General features: G+C 42.0%; 2 protein-coding genes across 10 annotated transcripts in view; both read left to right on the top strand.

Annotated features, from left to right (window-relative positions):
• Positions 1–11,996, top strand: part of atf7ip (activating transcription factor 7 interacting protein) — a 35,956-nt gene extending 23,960 nt beyond the window's left edge. For all 5 annotated transcript variants that reach the window (XM_058070503.2, XM_058070494.2, XM_058070528.2 and 2 more), the window contains exons 8-13: positions 4,289–4,359; positions 7,955–8,599; positions 9,666–9,767; positions 9,851–9,925; positions 10,114–10,193; positions 11,072–11,996. In XM_058070503.2, the coding sequence (XP_057926486.2) occupies positions 4,289–4,359; positions 7,955–8,599; positions 9,666–9,767; positions 9,851–9,925; positions 10,114–10,193; positions 11,072–11,539 (1,441 nt within the window). In that variant the 3' untranslated portion in view covers positions 11,540–11,996. The remainder of the gene's footprint in view (positions 1–4,288; positions 4,360–7,954; positions 8,600–9,665; positions 9,768–9,850; positions 9,926–10,113; positions 10,194–11,071) is intronic.
• Positions 11,997–14,863: 2,867 nt separating this feature from the next.
• Positions 14,864–17,919, top strand: part of grin2bb (glutamate receptor, ionotropic, N-methyl D-aspartate 2B, genome duplicate b) — a 95,705-nt gene continuing 92,649 nt past the window's right edge. For 3 of the 5 annotated variants that reach the window (XM_078793317.1, XM_078793316.1, XM_058069446.2), the window contains exon 1: positions 14,864–15,480. The gene's annotated coding sequence lies outside the window, so the exon portion shown is untranslated. Of the gene's footprint in view, positions 15,481–15,964; positions 16,360–17,919 lie in introns of those variants that run through there. The other 2 variants (XM_058069447.2, XM_058069445.2) reach the window with 2 other exon arrangements.

Below are 17,919 nucleotides of genomic sequence, written 5' to 3'. Positions count from 1 at the left end.
GGTTATATCGGTTCAAAGAACGGAAGTATCTGAAGCTACGCAAAATTACTGGAGAGGCCAAGACAGTGGATCAGAAGCAAGTTGACGACTGGCAGAATGGCAGACTGCAGGAGCTGCTGTGGGATTACAAACCCGACGACATCTACAACGCTGACGAAACTGGTTTGACCATTGGTTGAATTTTAGAAAAGAAATAGTCATTAAAAAAGTGTAAAGACGTTTTTATTGAATGCATAAGTTTATTTTTCACTTCACTACAGTACAAAAGCAACGCCAGATACGCAATCCATGAACTCAAGGAGAAAATTACATGCCATATCAAAGATCCACCATTTATCGCCCACTTTTAATGCAGTTCAGCGCAGGATCGGATATAACGATAGTCTGGTTATATCGATATTTTTTGTTGCCGTAAAGTTTATTTTACTAAAACACATATATTATTATTCATTTATATGTGTGCAAACATAAATATATTTTACAATAAAATAATAAATGCAAATGCAAACACATTTTTGGACTTACTCATTGTATGAAGTCAAAAGTGTGTCAGCTTGGTCTGTCTCCTGTCTATACAAACGTTTGCTAACGTTTGCTACCTGGGTCTCTTTATTCATCATTCACAATCGCCGTGCACAAATACAGCCATATGCTTGAACTCTGAACTCCAGTCCGTCACTTTTTAGAGGTCTGTGGTAAACCCAAACAACAATAACAACTCCTGTTGTTACAAAAAGGCACTTGTAATGTCTTGTTGTGTGCAAGACGTGGTGGTGTCTGTAATGTACCGACCACCCAAAACTCAAGTCGTGCAGCCTATCATTTAACAGAACCAAAAAAACACTGACATCTGCGACACCAAGGCTGTTCAGGCAAATACAGCTATTGTTTACAATAACCTCCTGTATACAAGGCCAGTTATCACGTGAACATCTGCTCTTGCGAGCACAGTTTTTGCCGCCAGATTGGACGCTCCCCGCAGTGCCCACCGGTTTCTGTCTGAATGCCACTTTGCACCAAGATGGATTGGTCCAAGACCACTGCCGCAACAGATTCAGTGTGAGTGTGGGGTGATGCAGTCAGAGGAGGATGACCTTTTTTTCAAGTGAGGAATCTTCTGATAGCCGGGAGGAGCTTGAAGAATTTATTCCTGCTATAGAGCAGCTTTGCAGCACGGAAGAAGAAGAGGAGGATGATGAACGCAGCAAGGCACAAGAAGCTGTGCTATGGAGGTCGTATGATGGAAACATCCAGTGGTCGCCCGCCCGCCCATCTTTACCCCAGGGCCTACACATTATGTTCCTACCAGCAATGTTTGAGAAACGCTTCTCCATGATAACTAGAACCATACGCTTTGACGACCTCCTGGACCGCCCAGCCCCCCACAGGAGGGACAAGCTGGCTCCAATTCAAGATCTGTGGAGCAGATAGAGTACTTTACAAAGATGTTCAATCCTGGCGTTGATGTTTATGTGGATGAGCAACTGGTCACTTTCAAAGTCAACCAAGGGATGAGTGTTGTCCTGGACCTAGTGGATGGCCTTGAGGGCCACATGGTCACGACGGACATTTTTTTACATCGTTCCCTCTGGCTGTGGAGCTAAAGAAAAGAAGGATGGCCTTGGTGGGAACAATTTGGAAGAACAAGCGGGAGCTTCCCCAGCAGCTGCTGACAACAAAAGGCAGACTGGTTGCATCATCAATTTTCGACTTCACTGCTGGCATCACACTGGTATCACACCTTCCAAAAAAGGGCAAAAATGTCATTGTGTTAAGTTCAAGACACCACCAGCCAGTGGTTCAAGAGGATGCAGGGGAAAAGCCAAAGATGATCCTTGGATCACACCAGCTTCAAAGGAGCGGTTGACACTGTGGACCAGGTAAGCACAATTATTCATCAATTATTATGATTATTTTTTAATTTTTCTATTAAAGGATTCATTCTTAAATGTCACTAGGGCGGGGGAGTTTCACACCTTGTGGGAGCAGGGGAAAGTTTCACACCTTGGGATCTAATTATTAGTTGTTTAATGGGTCACTTTTTTCTGTTTCCACAAAGTCCGGGCTGCGTGATGGCTCATTAGGTGGTTACGAATTTTTAGTTGTCAATACTACTGTGAGTAGTATATATTTTAATAATTAATTCATTTTTTTGCAGATGTGTTCAACTTATTATTGCCGCCAGAAGACACAGGTGGCCCATGTGCCTCTTTCAGCACATCTTGGATGTGTCATGTTTCAATGCCTATGTCCTTTACACTGCGGTGGACCCAAGCTGGAACAGCAACAAAACCTACAGATGGCGTAGTTTCCTGGAGGAAGTGGCAAAATATTTTTTGACTCCTGCAATTTTGCAGCGAAGACATCTCCCCCAAGACCCATCCACAGCAAGACTAGGAGCGAGACTGGAGGTCAGGCAGAGGAGCAGGAAGCAGAAGAAGAGCAGCAGTCACAGTCTGCCACACCAGAAAGAAAACAATGCCCGATGTGCTCCCAGCGTCAGCGATTGCAAAACCAGTGCAAAAAAAAATATGGGCGCCATGCTTGTCGCCGGCACATGCAGCTTGTCTGCAACAATTGCCATGAAGCATAAAGGTACTAAAAAGTTTAATTTAGTGCAATGTTCATGTTATTTGCGATGTGGTTTTTTGTTCACGTGCCATTTGTTTGTTTGAAGTAAATTCTGTTTGCATCAAGTGTTGTCATTTACCTATTCAGGGTGTAATTACCTCATAATAAACATTCAGCTCTAAAACATTTTTTTTTAAATATTGCATATTTTGTGTTTTGGGACAAAAAGGTCATAAAACATTTTTTTTTTAAAAATAAAAACTTTCTATCAACGGACAAATCTGAAACTGAACAAGTAATTCAAGTGTTGAAAGTTTAAAAAAAAAAACAATTCTGTATGACTAACCTAACTAACATAACACTCTTATGAGGTCTTTAGGACCCAATGTCTCTTCACATATAGTTAATTGAGGGATGCCCTAAGGGTTAACGGTACAACAGACTGCAGCTTTTTCTTATGTGATGTAATTTGGCCCTTGTATGAACGTGACAATACCGGACTGAAGCCAGTACCTCATGTTCACAGTGTGATTGTCCCTGGTTTGCTATCTGTAAACTGCTCAATTTTCAAACATATGACCAAACTGAAACAATCCTTACATCCTCCAAATCCATACCATTCTATGTTCCACGTCTTCGATTGATCAGGATCATCTTCAACTTAGAAAGCGGATTTCTTCAGACTGGTTTGGGCATACATGTCCAGGTCTGTATTGCATGCCTGCAAAGTAAACCACCTGGTTCTGAGTCTTGTGACGTTCTACAATATCAAGCCTGAGCCTTTTTTTCGGGCAGTGCAGAGTGTAGTTACAGCTGCACCTCTCCTTTCAACAGCGTGGTCCCTCGGCAGACAGTAGAGCCCCAGCCCAAGTCCGCCAGACAGGAAGTGACGCTCTCTGATGGGAAGATTCCTGTGCGCTATAACAAGAAGGAGAAGAAAAAAGAACACACAGGGAAGGAAAAGGAGAAAGAAACTATCCGTAACAATACCATGGCAAAGAATCTGGTCGAGTACAATGAAGGAAAATGCAGAGCCGACATTAAACTCCGCCCAATCACGACAACATTGGAGCAAGTGCTCTACCACAATTCCAAGACAAACAATGATGGACACCGGCCCCACCGTTATGCCGCTTACATATTTCGATACTTAGTCCCTTATGAAATTTACTGCAGCTGGGTTAAAAAGGTCAACTATACTGGCACAATGGGCAAGGATGCACTGCCAAAGAACTTGCGTAAGGCCATGAGAGTGTACATCGAGCGTAGATTTCCCAGCCTCCCGTGTGGCCACTGGAGAGGGATTAGAGATGTTATCAATGAACTACTGCGAGTGAGGAGAAAACCATCCTGCTTCAACAAATTTTACCGAAAAATAGCTGTTCATTTTGACAGTCATGTGTTAAAGTCATAGAAGCATACTGGGACAATTGCCATTGTGGAATATATCATTGTAACACTAGATTACCATCAATGTGTACTGAGGAAACAGGTCTGTAAATGCTTGATTGAGTTGTACACAATTGTTTAAAACGTTAAACTGTACTCAACTCGCATACTAACTGATCACAAGAAGACACCCTTGTTTTTAGTGTTTAGAATGGGTGTCATAGGAAATTTAATAAGGAAAAATAAAATGAACTTCATCAAAACTGGTGGGTCCATGTCTGGTTTCCGTGAGGCGAAACAAATCTAAGCCTCAAATCTTTCTAAACAGGCCAGTCGTCCGGGCGTCCATGGAGGTGAAGCAGCCTTCAGCGACAACTGTTACGATACCTTACACCAATGGTGAGTTGCAACCTTTCCTTTCTCTCATCCATTTTTATTTTTTTGCATTGAATTAGCCTTGCATGCATCCATTAAATTGTACAAAGGTTGAAAAATAACGTGAAATGAAGGATTCCTAAGATTCCTTCCTCCAGCTAGTTTGACCAAGACAAGCTTTCTAGAATTTCTAATCCCACCTAAAGGATGGCAAATCAGAGACGCCATAATCACAAGATCCATGTGGGAGGTCATATTCTGAGACGGCCATTTCTCAAGCATCTTTGCTCTTGATTGGCACATGACTGGAGGTTAGTGCTGCAGCGTTTTGTAGTTGCTGACTTAGGACACAGGGGCTCAAAGTCAGCTTCCTCTCAGAACTAATTTGAGGTACATTTTTCGAGAATATTTTTTTTACCATTTCTGCTCACTACACTGTATAAACATAAATGAAGTGAGCTCAGCAGGTTTGAAAAATGCCTCAAGTTACAGGGACACATCTGGTAGTAGCGGTCTTGCGGAAGTCCTTGTGGAGTTTTGCGTCCATTTTCTGGCAAATGGGATTTGTTTCAAAGAGAGAAGCATTTGGGGAAAAACACTTTGGTGATTCAAGGTCCCCCAGGTTGACAATAGATGAAAAAAAATGGTACCATGCTGACATTTGGAAAGTGTTGCAGCTCTGAGCTGTATAATAAGACCATGGAACTACTATGCAATTAAAATCCGACTTTTGGCAGATAGACTCCCATTATAATTTAAAAGTGAAAATTGTGTGTTGAAAATGTTTACACCCACAATCCACTAGGTGGCGACACAGACTAAACTAATGAGTTTTGCGTCTTTTTTAAATTAGCGCACAATCATGCACAATTATTGTCATGAAAACTGTCCGGATTGTTAGAATAGGTGTGTGTGTGCGTGCATTGCTGGGTGAAGTTATTTAGCTAAATTTTGTCATTTGAAATTTGTGCATTTGAGTACGCGCGTTTGTGTATGCAGAATCTGCAGTTGCGTCAACTTCAAATGTCTGTTTGGGGGAATGCTAATTCAAATCTATTGGTCCAGAGTTTTAATCTGACCCTCCCCCCTCTCTTTTCCTATTGGATAGCGGTGTTTTGAGCAACTTTAGAAAACTTTGCTCAGCATTTCCCAATAGAGCTCTAGTTTGTAAAAGCGCTACAACGATAACGATGAAGCGATGAAGAAGTTCGAGGATTGTTCATGGAGCATGGAGAGGATTTTTCCACTTATTCCACATCTTTTTCCCCATCTTCCGATGCCTCTGATCAGGATTTTATCCCTGACTTTTGGTCCGATGAGTTGGAGGAGCAGGAAAGTCCGGATGATGACGAGGAGGAGGGCAAGCAGATTTTTCGAATAATTGGAGATCAAAAAAGGGCAAAATAATGTGGTCAGCTACTCACAATGTTGCCGGACATTACATCGCCCCGGCCATTCCATTGCCGGGTCCAACATGCTACACCACAGCCAGGATCAGCAGCCCTGAGTCGGCTCTCAATTTGTTTTTACTGACAACATGATCAATCTTATTGTTGAGATGACAAATTTGCAAGGAAACCGTACGATGACTGGATTGAAGGCGATGACCATGCAAGAGATGAGGACCTATTTAGGGCTTTTGATCTTGTCTGGATTATATAAATCAAGACAAGCAGCCTGTGGAACAAGAAAACTGGTCGCACATTTTTTGCAGAGGCAATGGGGCATATAAATATTTGTGCATATAAATAGGATGTTGCGATTTGATGACAAGCTACAGCGGCGACAACGACATCATGAAACGAAAATGTCGCCTATTCTGGAACTGTGGAGGACATGGAACAGTCTTCTGCCCCGCTTGTTCATTCTTGGCAGGGAGGTATTGATTGCATTGATGAGCAGCTCATTTCATTCAAGGGCCGCCACTCCTTCGGACAGTACATGCCTTCAAAGCCGGCCAAATATGGCCTTAAAATCTGCGCATTATGTGATGTCAACACCGCATATGCCTGGAAACTTGATGTCTACACAGGCAAGCCACCTGGGGGACGGCGGAAGAAAAACCTGGTGTGATTCTCTTGAGGGTCATACCCTCACAACTGACAATTTTTTCTACATCATTCACCCTGGCTGATGAACTAAAAAAAATGTCCTTGGTCGGAACACTAAGGAAAAACAAGGCCGAAATTCCTGTGCAGCTGCTCAAGCATCAAGACCGAGCACTCCTCTCACCTTTGCTTTCACTAAAGACAAGTGTTTGGTCTCTTATTACCCCAAAAAACATGCTTGTGCTTCGCACAAAACACAGAAAACCGCAAGATGAGGACAGCAGCAAGAAAAAAACTCAAATTATTCTTGACTACAACAAGTGCAAAGGAACTGTAGACCACCTGGACCAGGTAAGCACATGTATTATCTTTGTTAGTGTCCACCGGCGGGCACAGAGATGGCCGATGTGCCTGTTTTATCACATGGTGGACGTGTCGTGCTATGATGCTTTTGTGCTCTTCACTGAAATCAACCCGGATTGGAACGCAGGAAAGCCGTACAAGCGGAGACTTTTCCTTGAAGAACTTGCTATGGCACTTATTGAGCCAGAAATGTTGTGCAGAGGGCCACTCTAAACCCAAGGCTTGCAGGCTGCAGAGGCCACAACTGGACCTTCACCGAAGAGAAAGCAGTGTGGACTTTGTGACAACCCACTGAGAGTGTCCAATGTCTGCTGTAAATGCGGATATAAGTATGCCGAAAACACATGAGGCCGATTTGCTTGGAATGTTAGAAAGAAAAAAAAAGTTCACCATTAGTTTATTGTTCATGTTTACATTCATGTTGTTCATTATTTGTTGGTTGTTTATAAATTCTGTTAATTATCAATTCTTTGTTGTGACTATATATAGCTATAGTACATTTAGAGTTGTGTATTCATAAATGACTGAGTTATCACACTTCCAAGGGTCTGCCAATGTCTGGACAAAAAAAATCATGTTTCAGGGGTCAACAGAAAATTGCAATTGCCATGCCACAAAAAATCTGTTGCTATGTTTTCTTAACATAGTCAAGGTCCTAATTATTCATATCCAATTTTAATTTCTTTTTTATATAGATATACACAATTGTTTTTTCGCTGAAAACACATTATTGCTTTTATCGTACATAGAGTTTATCAAAAATAAATAAATAAAAACTATATATAGTATGTTATATGTTTGAGTGGTCGAAAGTAAAAAAGTATTCATAAATGACTTAGTTATCACACTTCCAAGGGTCTGCCAATGTCTGGACAAAAAATTGGATTGCGCCACAAGGGTTTTAAAGAGTGGACCTCCGTCCCCTCGACTGGATGCTTCTGTTTCAGATGCTGGAATAAGGCACCAATGGGCCTGAAACAAATGTTGCAGTGTGCAGTCACTTGTTCAACATCTGTTCCCGCAAAACCAAACCAATGAAGCAAATTCCTTTCTTCGGAACAACGTTCTCACTGTTGTTAGTGGTGATGGTAGCAGAATCAGGATTTTTTTAAAAGCATCCACAACAAACAAAATTGAATGAATTAATAAATTTGATGCATTGGCCAGTTGGAGGAGTTAATGGTTTCATTGTTTTCTTCTATTCCCAGCAAAATCCGTCCCACCTGCTCCGGCTCCAGCACCTACCTCCACAGCTATGGTTTCACAGGCCCCCATCATTAAACTGATCACCTCCACCCCTAATGCTGTCTCCACCTTGGCTACTGGCATCACCACTCAGAGTTCTCCAGGCACATTGGTGCTGAAGACAGCTCCTGGGAGTGGTGTGATGGCCACTGGCCAGCCACTCCTCATACAGCTCCCGCTCTCCATGGCTAACGGCCAGACAGGAACCCTGGTCAACATCCCGGTGTCCTCTCTGTCCGCAGCAAGCTCGCTCAATAAGCCCAAAACCACTGCTTCCACTGCCACTTTCATCATCAAGTCCGCTCCCGTCACTACCACTGCCGCAGCCTCCATTCCAGCTGCTGTCACTGTGCCGGCGCTCCAGGCTCCGACTGGACAGATGCCTGCGGGTCAGATCTCGCTTGCCCGAGCTGTATACCAAGGTGGTGCTGGAGGGATAAGTACCCCAAGTGCCGGAGTGTCTGTGACCACAGCCAGGACCGTGGCTCAGCCTGTGTCTGTAGCTGGAGCCATGTCTACGGTCTCTTCATCGGCAACTTCTGGTCCAGCAGCGACGGGTTCAGCAGCTCCAGGCCCCCCACAAGGGACATCTCTGACATCCAAAACAGGTGTGGTGGTTTGGGTCTTCATAAAGTTGTCTCTACCGTTATTTGCATCCTACTGTATGTATATACTGTAGTCATGTCAACCAATTTGGACACTCCCTGGCTGCCTATAGGTTATACTCAAAATGGTTTGGAGGATATGCTTGCATACTACGTGTATACCCTCAAATTTTAATAATTTAAAATTTTAATAATTTATTTGACAAATGGTCAGTGACTTATGGACAATTCATTGCAAGTCTAATTCCATGTTTTTCCAACCAATATTGCTCACACACGTTCTTGTCAGTCCTGTAAAGCAGTGACTCCCAACCACATAATATTGTGTGCCATGGGAAGTTATCCAATTTCAATTAATTGGTCCAAAACTGTGTTTTACTGGGAGGAGGAAGTAGAAGAGGCAAGAGATTCTACAGAAGGTGCAAGACTCTACAGCGTCACTTGCAGTCACTTGCAGTCACTTGCAATCTCTTGTCTACATGCGCCATTATAATCAAACAGAATAGTCAACGGTGCATGTCAGTAAAGCGTAAACATCAACATCACATGATACCGGCCTCTCCGAGTTTTTTTTTCCACTTTTTGGAATAACTCTGACTTTAACTGTGACTTTTTCGTTCGTCCATTCTTGAAATTTAGTTTGGATCAAAAACAAACTTTCTGCAGCAGTCCAGTGCCGATTACTCGCCTCCATTTTTAAAACTGAAGAACGTCTCGAGCTGCATGTTACGTCATATCTGAGCATGCGCTGACCAAAATTGACCAAAAAGTGTGTGCAATATTGGTGGCCGTTTCTCCTCTCTCTAATGATGTCCAGCCATTGTATTGGCTGTTATTTTTCTCAGCACACTTCTGCCAGAAGAGCCTGTCTTACGTTTAGACATAATAAAATGGAAGGAGTTAGTTAATAGGTGATGTCATCCGATATGTGTCGCTGTGAATGAGGTGCTGAGTAAAAGAGTTAGCTTCTAAAAACTTCCCATTAGGGTTCCTAATATTTTCACATGAATGTCATGATATTATATAATGTATGTATGTCTTAAACATATTTTGTTTCCTTCCTTTAAAGACAACCAAGCCACAGGATTCACCCCATCTAAAGTAGCTACTCCTGGAGCACGTCCCAAAGGCTCTGTTATTGACCTCACTGAGGATGACGATGATGTGATGGGTAAGGTTTTTATGATATGCCTGTCTATTCCCATTCACTACATTTTCCCACTTGAATCTGAAGAATTGCATCCTGCTTTGCAGTGACTGGAGTGAAGGCGGCCACAGTCCCAGCCCCCTCGCCGACCCAGCGTTCGCATACAGTCAGCATTCCAAGCAGTAAGTCTGCGTGTATTTCCCAATACTTATTATTATTAGGCCAATGTTTACCTTCAACAAAATGTGTTAAGGTTTTGGTTGCAACTGATTGTGTTTTTTACCAGATCCTACTTAACCAGTTTAAGTTATTAAACTTCTTGGGTGGGTGTGGCATAAGACAAGGTGTCTCATTTGTGCTCTCTCCTCAGGCTCAGGGGCCAGGTCTTCCCCACAAAGCAGCCAGAACACCTCCAGCAGTAATCCATCCGCGCACAACCGCCCCCAGCTGGTGAGAATTTGGAATTGCATTCTTTAATGTTTTTGTAACATTCCATTTTCAATATCTAAATTCACCAAGTCTCGTTTTGTATACAAAGGCTGTCTAATGAGAAGCACGTATTTCCAAATGTCAGGGTTCTTCAGTTTTTAATCTGAAAAAATTAATCCATCGCTATACAAAACCGCACAATGGCACGATTTACAGATACATGCATTTCATTGGACAACAAATGTATACACTGTAAATACTAATCCTGATATTGAACTAACAATGATATTATCAACCCACCGGAAATCACAAGAGGTCATTAAGTTTGACACACTAGGCTCTCATTTTGTGGCGCAGCGAGACTGGGCTGCGCCGAGATCAGCTGTGGCGGCGCACCAGCTGGTGCAGTGACAATTTTGTGACAAAAGAGTACACCGCTGCAGGGCCACCATAGGTAGCTCATTGCTACCTTTTTGAGTGTTAAGTTGCTGTGTGATGAGTTAAGCGTTGTTTGTAAGATGATACTGTCAGTCAGACTGTTTTATATCGAGTAACGACCAACTGCGATTGTCAATGGGTTGACAATTATAGAGAAATAGCTAATCAAAAAGAATAAAACGTGACATTGTTCCATATTCCATAATATATAATTCCATATTCAGCGCTCACATAAAGAGGACAAATATGATTCTTACTTTCCCCAAACTTGTGGGCCGTTTTTTTTTGTTCAAATCGACACAACAAAATGGTTGCATATGATTTAATTCAGTAAGTTTGAGTCCTGGTAAAGGCCGTAAGTGGAAAAGGACTTTCAATTATTTTGTTTATAAAATATGGAATGTTTTAATTGCATTTTCTAACTTTGGTAGATGATCTGAAACATGTTTTCTTGATTGTAGGAGTCTTCAACGAAATCCCGTACTTCAACAACCACTACGCCAAGCCGTGGCTCCAGCACAACACTGCCACCGCTCCCGGCTGCACCTACACCCATGAGCCTGCCGCCTGAGGCTCAGCGGACCTCGCCTCCCCAGCAGCCTCAGCTCAAGCTGGTGCCAAGTCAAACCGGCATAGTGCTATCGTGGTGTGTGTCCGAAACCGATCTAACGTGCGCGGCTGTTGAAAGCTACCACCTGTATGCTTACCACCAAGACTCAAACACCAATTCCAGCAGCAACGCAGCTCAGCAGCACTGGAAGAAGATCGGGGAGGTGAAGGCCTTGCCACTGCCAATGGCCTGCACCCTGACTCAATTCCAGTCCGGCTCCACATATCATTTTGCAGTCCGGGCCAAAGACATCTATGGGCGCTTTGGCTCCTTCTGTGAACCCCAGTGCACAAATGTTATCAATTCCAGCTCAAACTGAACAGCTACAAAGCTATAAGTATTCACATTTGACTGTTCTCCGGTTTTTATTCAACTTTTGTCTTAGGTGCTCTACTGTTGTGCTTTGTAGACATAATGCATCTGTAAATACTTCCGTGCAGGCTTCTGACTTATGTCTAGGAACGTTACAAAGGTTGCAGTTGAATGGTTTGTGTATGTCATGTATTTTTCAGGGTTGATACGGTTTGTATATAATTGAACTACTTTCGCTCCTCACTTACCATGTCAAATAATTTATGTTAATGGATCATGTTAGTCTCATCCAGCTTTCATTTGCTTTTACTGGAGACATACCATGAGGATTGTCGTGTAAACAGAATTGCACAAAAGCGTATGTGTGATAGGAAGTAAATGATAACTTTTGTAAGTTTTGTCTGGTAACCAGACTTGTGACAAACACAATAAAAGGTTTTATTAATGCCTGGTCTTGACTTTGTTTATGGAGCATTTCACGCTGCAAGTGTCTAAAGGTTTTGGTGAGAGTTAATGCAAGTTAATGCATGAGGTTGCATTCCAAGAAAAGTATTTAATGCACACATAGTTAATAGGGAACATGGAAACAAAGGGCACAGAGGGCGCACAAAAGTTGCAGTTACAACCAGAATACTTAAACTAGTCTATAAGCCTAAGGGCAAAATACATACACCTGATGGAGAGGGGTTGTCTAGAAGCTAGCAGGGAGGTGAATAGATGACCACGACAGCCAAAAACAACTCCCCTGGAGCTAATTATGGACTGGAAGCAGGTGCAACAAATTCTAACTGGTAGGGAAAAAGACCCAGAATGATAAACTGCATGATTATTTTTACATATTTTCCCCATTCAAAGACTTCCAGTGGACATAAATACTTTAACTACTGACCAGAGCGAGACAGGTTGGGGACGGAAAGGCGGGCAAGAAGCTGATTGACTGACCGGAAAAGGAGGGGCCACAAAGGGTAGCGCGAGGCAAGACCGGAAGTAATCAGTAGCCCGCCAAAAGCTTTCAAAAGTTCATATGAGAAGGGGGAAGTACGTTGTTCAATAAAGGGAACGCAATTCTTTTCAAATTAGAGGTCAAATCATCCGGCTTCTTTTATCCATTTTGGATCGACGGGACGACCAGCCATCGACCAGGCGGTCATAGAAAGCAGCTTAAACGTAGACAAAATGCATATAGATGTCTGTACTATTCAGAGCTATTGGTTCGTTTGCTTCATGCTCCCATTGGGAAACAGGTGGCCAACACGTTTCAGGTAAGCTGTAATGACAGATTTTCACCAATAGAGGGTGCTCGTTGGGCATACAGTACAATAGGGGAGACCGGGCACTATTGTAGCACTTTTTGTTTGAGCAAGTGTAATTCAGTGGTTCTTTTTTTTTACATATGGTGACCATATTTGTCTGCAATAAATGACACACACTTGGATTTCTACTACACCATCACAGATTATGTAAATGAATGTCAAATACAAAACGGTATTTTGTTGCAATTACCTATACCCCTACCAGGGTGAGTTGTAACCCAAATGATGTAAAAATTAAATTATTATGCTTTAAAAAGATCCTTATTAATAAATGAATGGAAGCACTTGAATAATAATGAACCATAAACCTGTACGACCACAAAAAAAATATTGGGATATGATAAATAAAAAAGTATAAACTAAATACAATGAACGTAAATACAATTAAATAGATAGATATAAGTAACTTATAATAATGAATAATGTCGACTTTCTTTCAGTATAGTGTATGATAATGAAAGTTTATGCCACAGGTTTTTTTTTTAAATTCACAGCATTGGTGATTACCAAAAATCATTTTTGTAAAAAAATTCTGTAATGGTTAATACACCAATATAAGGTTTTAACCACTCTTTAATGTAAAAATATTAGTGTAGGACAGTATTTTTATTCAGGAATTTTCAAATGTATTGTTTACAAAAATAAAGAAAAAACACCAAAATGTTGACGTCGACTCGGGATGTAGTCGGACGATGGAAGGAATACTTTAAGGCCCTTCTCAATCCCACTGACATTCCCAGCCCGAAGAAGCCACAAGGGATCTCCCCTTCGTAGACCCACCACCTACGGGGGCAAGCATAAGGGTCCGGTGCATTGTGTGTTGGGTGGCGGTTAAGGGCGGGTGCCTGGGCGACCTGGTCTTCGGCAGCCAAATCTGGTTCTTGGGACATGGAATGTCACTTCTCTGGAGAGGAAAGAACCTGAACTTGTGTGAGATGTTCGAGATATTCCGACTAGACATAGTCGGACTCAACTCGAGCCACAGTTTGGGTTCTGGAACCAAACTCCTTGAGAGGGGCTGGACCTTGTTCTACTCTGGAGTTGAACAAGGGTGGAGTGGAGTGCTCCCTCTGGGTTGGGAATGAGGTCCTGCCCCAGGTGGAGGAGTATCCAGTCGGGCATCTAGTCCGGATGCATCCCGGTCGCCTCCTTGGTGAGGTGTTCCAGGCATGCCCAGCCGGGAAAAGGCCCCGGGGCAGACTTAGGACACGCTGGAGGGATTATGTCTCACAGGTGGCCTGTAAACGCCTTGGTTTCCTCCCGGTGGAGCTGGAGGTGGTGGCCGGGGACCGGGAAGTCTGGGCTTCCCTACTGAGACTGCTGCCCCTGTGACCCGGACCCGGATAAGCGGAGGAAGATGGATGGATGGACACTAAGATGTCATTCATTCATTCATTCATTTTCTACCGCTTTTCCTCATGAGGGTCGCGGGGAGTGCTGGAGCCTATCCCAGCTGTCTTTGGGCAGACAAACAACCATTCACACTCACATTCATACCTATGGACAATTTGGAGTCGCCAATTAACCTAGCATGTTTTTGGAATGTGGGAGGAAACCGGAATACCCGGAGAAAACCCACGCATGCACGGGGAGAACATGCAAACTCCACACAGAGATGGCCGAGGGTGGAATTGAACCCTGGTCTCCTAGCTGTGAGGTCTGCGCGCTAACCACTAGTGCGCCGTGCCGACTAAGATGTCATTTTTTTTTAAAACTCATATTCCTGACCACAAAAAATGTTTTACTGATTATTAAAAAAATCTGACTATGTATTATGTATGGTAGCGTTACCCTAATTGAAAAGTGAACTACCTACAAGGTACCAACAGAGGGAGCCATTTCTCCCAGGATACAACAACCATTGCCTTGACAATTGTTGCACCCTCCCTTCTGTAGCATCTCATTCAGCATCCTATGGAGGGACCCCACCTCCACAATTCTCTCTCTCTCTCATTCGCTCTCCCTTTGGAGGAGTGCAAGCGAGCACAGTTGGAGTTGTGTGCTGCGCCTCACACCAACCAGTGGTGCTCCTGGCCTCCACACTTTGCAGCCTGTCTGTCTGCAGGCAAAAGGTATAGCGCTCATCCAAAGGAAGCATCTTTCTTTGAGGAGGAAAGCAGACAGCAAGAGCGACAGAGTGGGGGGGGGGATAAAACTGAAAGCTCCCCTCTTTGCCCCACTAAACACAGCAAAAACGGAAGGCTTTGGAGTATTCAATTTTTTCTTTCGCTTTATATTTTTCCTCTTCCTCATCGCGGTGCTGGGAGGTGCTTCATCTTTTCACATAGTCTCTGTGTCTGTTATTTGCCTCCTCATCTACTTCACCATCTACCTTGTGTACAATTTTCTCTATTTATGACTGAGAAAAGTCGACTTTTCTCATCATTGCCATCTTTTCTTCTTGTCCTCTTTTGACACTCCTCTCCCATCATCAACATCTTCCCATCACCATTTGACCATTCCCACACCTCTGTCTCCAAACTCTCACCTTTTACCAACTTGGATCAATTTTCTGACAAAAAAAAACAAAAAAGCTCCATGAATGACTTTTTCCCCCTTTTTCTTCTCTTTTGGTCCCACCCACACCCGTTTACTTTGCACCACATTCTTGCGGGATTCTTAAATGTTACTCTAGGTAGGTTAACTATCGTTTAGTGTCTGTCTATCTATCTATCTGTCTGTCTGTGTGGATTTGTGTCTACTTTACATAACACACATATCAATATCCCATACATGCACGAAATCAGGGTTTCTCAAACTTCAGGCTCATTTTTTTTATTTATTGGGAGGCCAGGAAAATATTAGTATTTCTCATCAAGCAGGCACATGTGAGACTTGTAAATCTGTGGCATTTTTGTTCTTTATTATTAGTTTATCTACTGTTACTGTCCACTTTATGCCAATACATGACGTATTTTCTATGACTAAATTATACAATGTTTCTCACAACCCTTCTCGTGTATTTCAATTTTTAATCAGTACACGTATATTACACAAGCAAATACTTTCTTGTTAAAAGGAGCAAAATTTGTAACCTTTGACAAATATTTTACACATATTTCATTCATTTGATTTATGTTTTGGATACTATAAGATATATATAGGCTATATAGATACTATAGGATTTCATTAGATTGAATTACTGTATGTAAAATATTATATCTTTTACTCTGATTTGAAAAATATGACACTATTATATTATTTTAGTTTTATTTTAATGACATCTTCATTCAAAAGAGATTGAGACAGACTGATAGACAGATTAAATAACACACATATACACCAAATGAGCTCATCTTTCTGTCACATTTCCCTCATTTTTGTTTATGTTGTGCTTTACCGTCACATTGCCTTTTTAACCTTAAGGTGAAACATTACCATCTTTCTTATGAAAGGAAAAAATGGACGGCTCCTTTTTTTTTTTTTTTGCTCTGTCTTTGTATTTATCTGCGCTCCCTGTAAAACATCTGCATTGTGCTCTGTAAATTATGTTTTGCAGAAGAGAGTTAATTAGGTGAGTAGTGCATATATAGCGTCCCTTTTCAAATGAGCATGAAGAGTATAGGTGTGTGCACTGAATGCACACACGCTTGTTTTGCATGATGGAAATGGAAATGTACTGTGCATGAACTTTCCTCAGCAGCAGTAGCTTCCGTCTTTCTATTTAAACCCTATTTCACCCTGATGTGACTAATTGGTTGTTTCCCAGGCCCAGCTTTTGATCTTTATCCATCTCCTCTGTACGTGTGCTACTGTATCCATGTCTTATTTCATGTTGTAGCACATTGCTGAATGAGGTTTTGAGCAAAAAGCATCTCTAGTATATGACAGAAGGCAGCTCCAACTACACTGATAGCGTAAATTCACTTCAATTCATTTAAGTGTGGTGCATTGTGAAGGTGCATGTAATCACAGTAATGCAATTATGTACGGTTATGTTTGCTCTTTATGCTGCACTTTCCGGGAAAATATGCAGTACATCTATGATAAACACTGACACGCCACACCTGTGACAATTTTGAACACATCTACGAGATCCTACAATTGTGTATTAGAAGTCTATTTGCTGTTAAGTACTTTTAAGTACACTGTACTGGGAATACACCATTGTGTGTGTCTGTAGCTTTAATGTTGATGAGTTGTTTTTGTCCACACCTGTCAGTGTGACTCCAACAGGTGCTGTTGTGGATTTTATCCACTTTGTTAAATACATTGTAACTGTCCAACATAACACATACAAACATTAGCATAGTTAGCATAGCTAAGCATGAGCTACAGAGCTACACAACAGGTGCTGTTGTGGATTTTATCCACTTTGTTAAATACACATTGTAACTGTCCAACATAACACATACAAACATTAGCATAGTTAGCATAGCTAAGAATGAGCTACAGAGCTACACAACAGGTGCTGTTGTGGATTTTATCCACTTTGTTAAATACACATTGTAACTGTCCAACATAACACATACAAACATTAGCATAGTTAGCATAGCTAAGAATGAGCTACAGAGCTACACAACAGGTGCTGTTGTGGATTTTATCCACTTTGTTAAATACACATTGTAACTGTCCAACATAACACATACAAACATTAGCATAGTTAGCATAGCTAAGAATGAGCTACAGAGCTACACAACAGGTGCTGTTGTGGATTTTTATCCACTTTGGTAAATACATTGTTAACTGTCCAACATAACACATACAAACGTTAGCATAGTTAGCATAGCTAAGAATGAGCTACAGAGCTACACAACAGGTGCTATTGTGGATTTTATCCACTTTGTTAAATACACATTGTAACTGTCCAACATAACACATACAAACGTTAGCATAGTTAGCATAGCTAAGCATGAGCTACACTACAGTCACATTTTAACATCAGCTTCTGCTAGGTTCGCCCATTTGCCGGAGAAAAAACAAAATTAGGAAACCTACAGCTCCCATGTCTGTAGCTGATTGAGAGGCCAGGCTTTATTTTAAGATGTATAGTGAAGCCTGTTTTTTTTTTTTTAACAACTCTTTCTTCTGTTAAGTGGTGATGTATACACACGGGCCTATCTAGTTAGGTGCA

The sequence above is a fragment of the Doryrhamphus excisus genome, linkage group LG9, assembly GCF_037039965.1.
Source record: "Doryrhamphus excisus strain RoL-2023G ecotype Guam linkage group LG9, RoL_Dexc_Guam_v1.1, whole genome shotgun sequence".
Classification (NCBI taxonomy): Eukaryota; Metazoa; Chordata; class Actinopteri; order Syngnathiformes; family Syngnathidae; genus Doryrhamphus; species Doryrhamphus excisus.
Note: the sequence above shows the minus strand (reverse complement) of the source record. Positions and strands in the feature narration are given on the sequence as shown.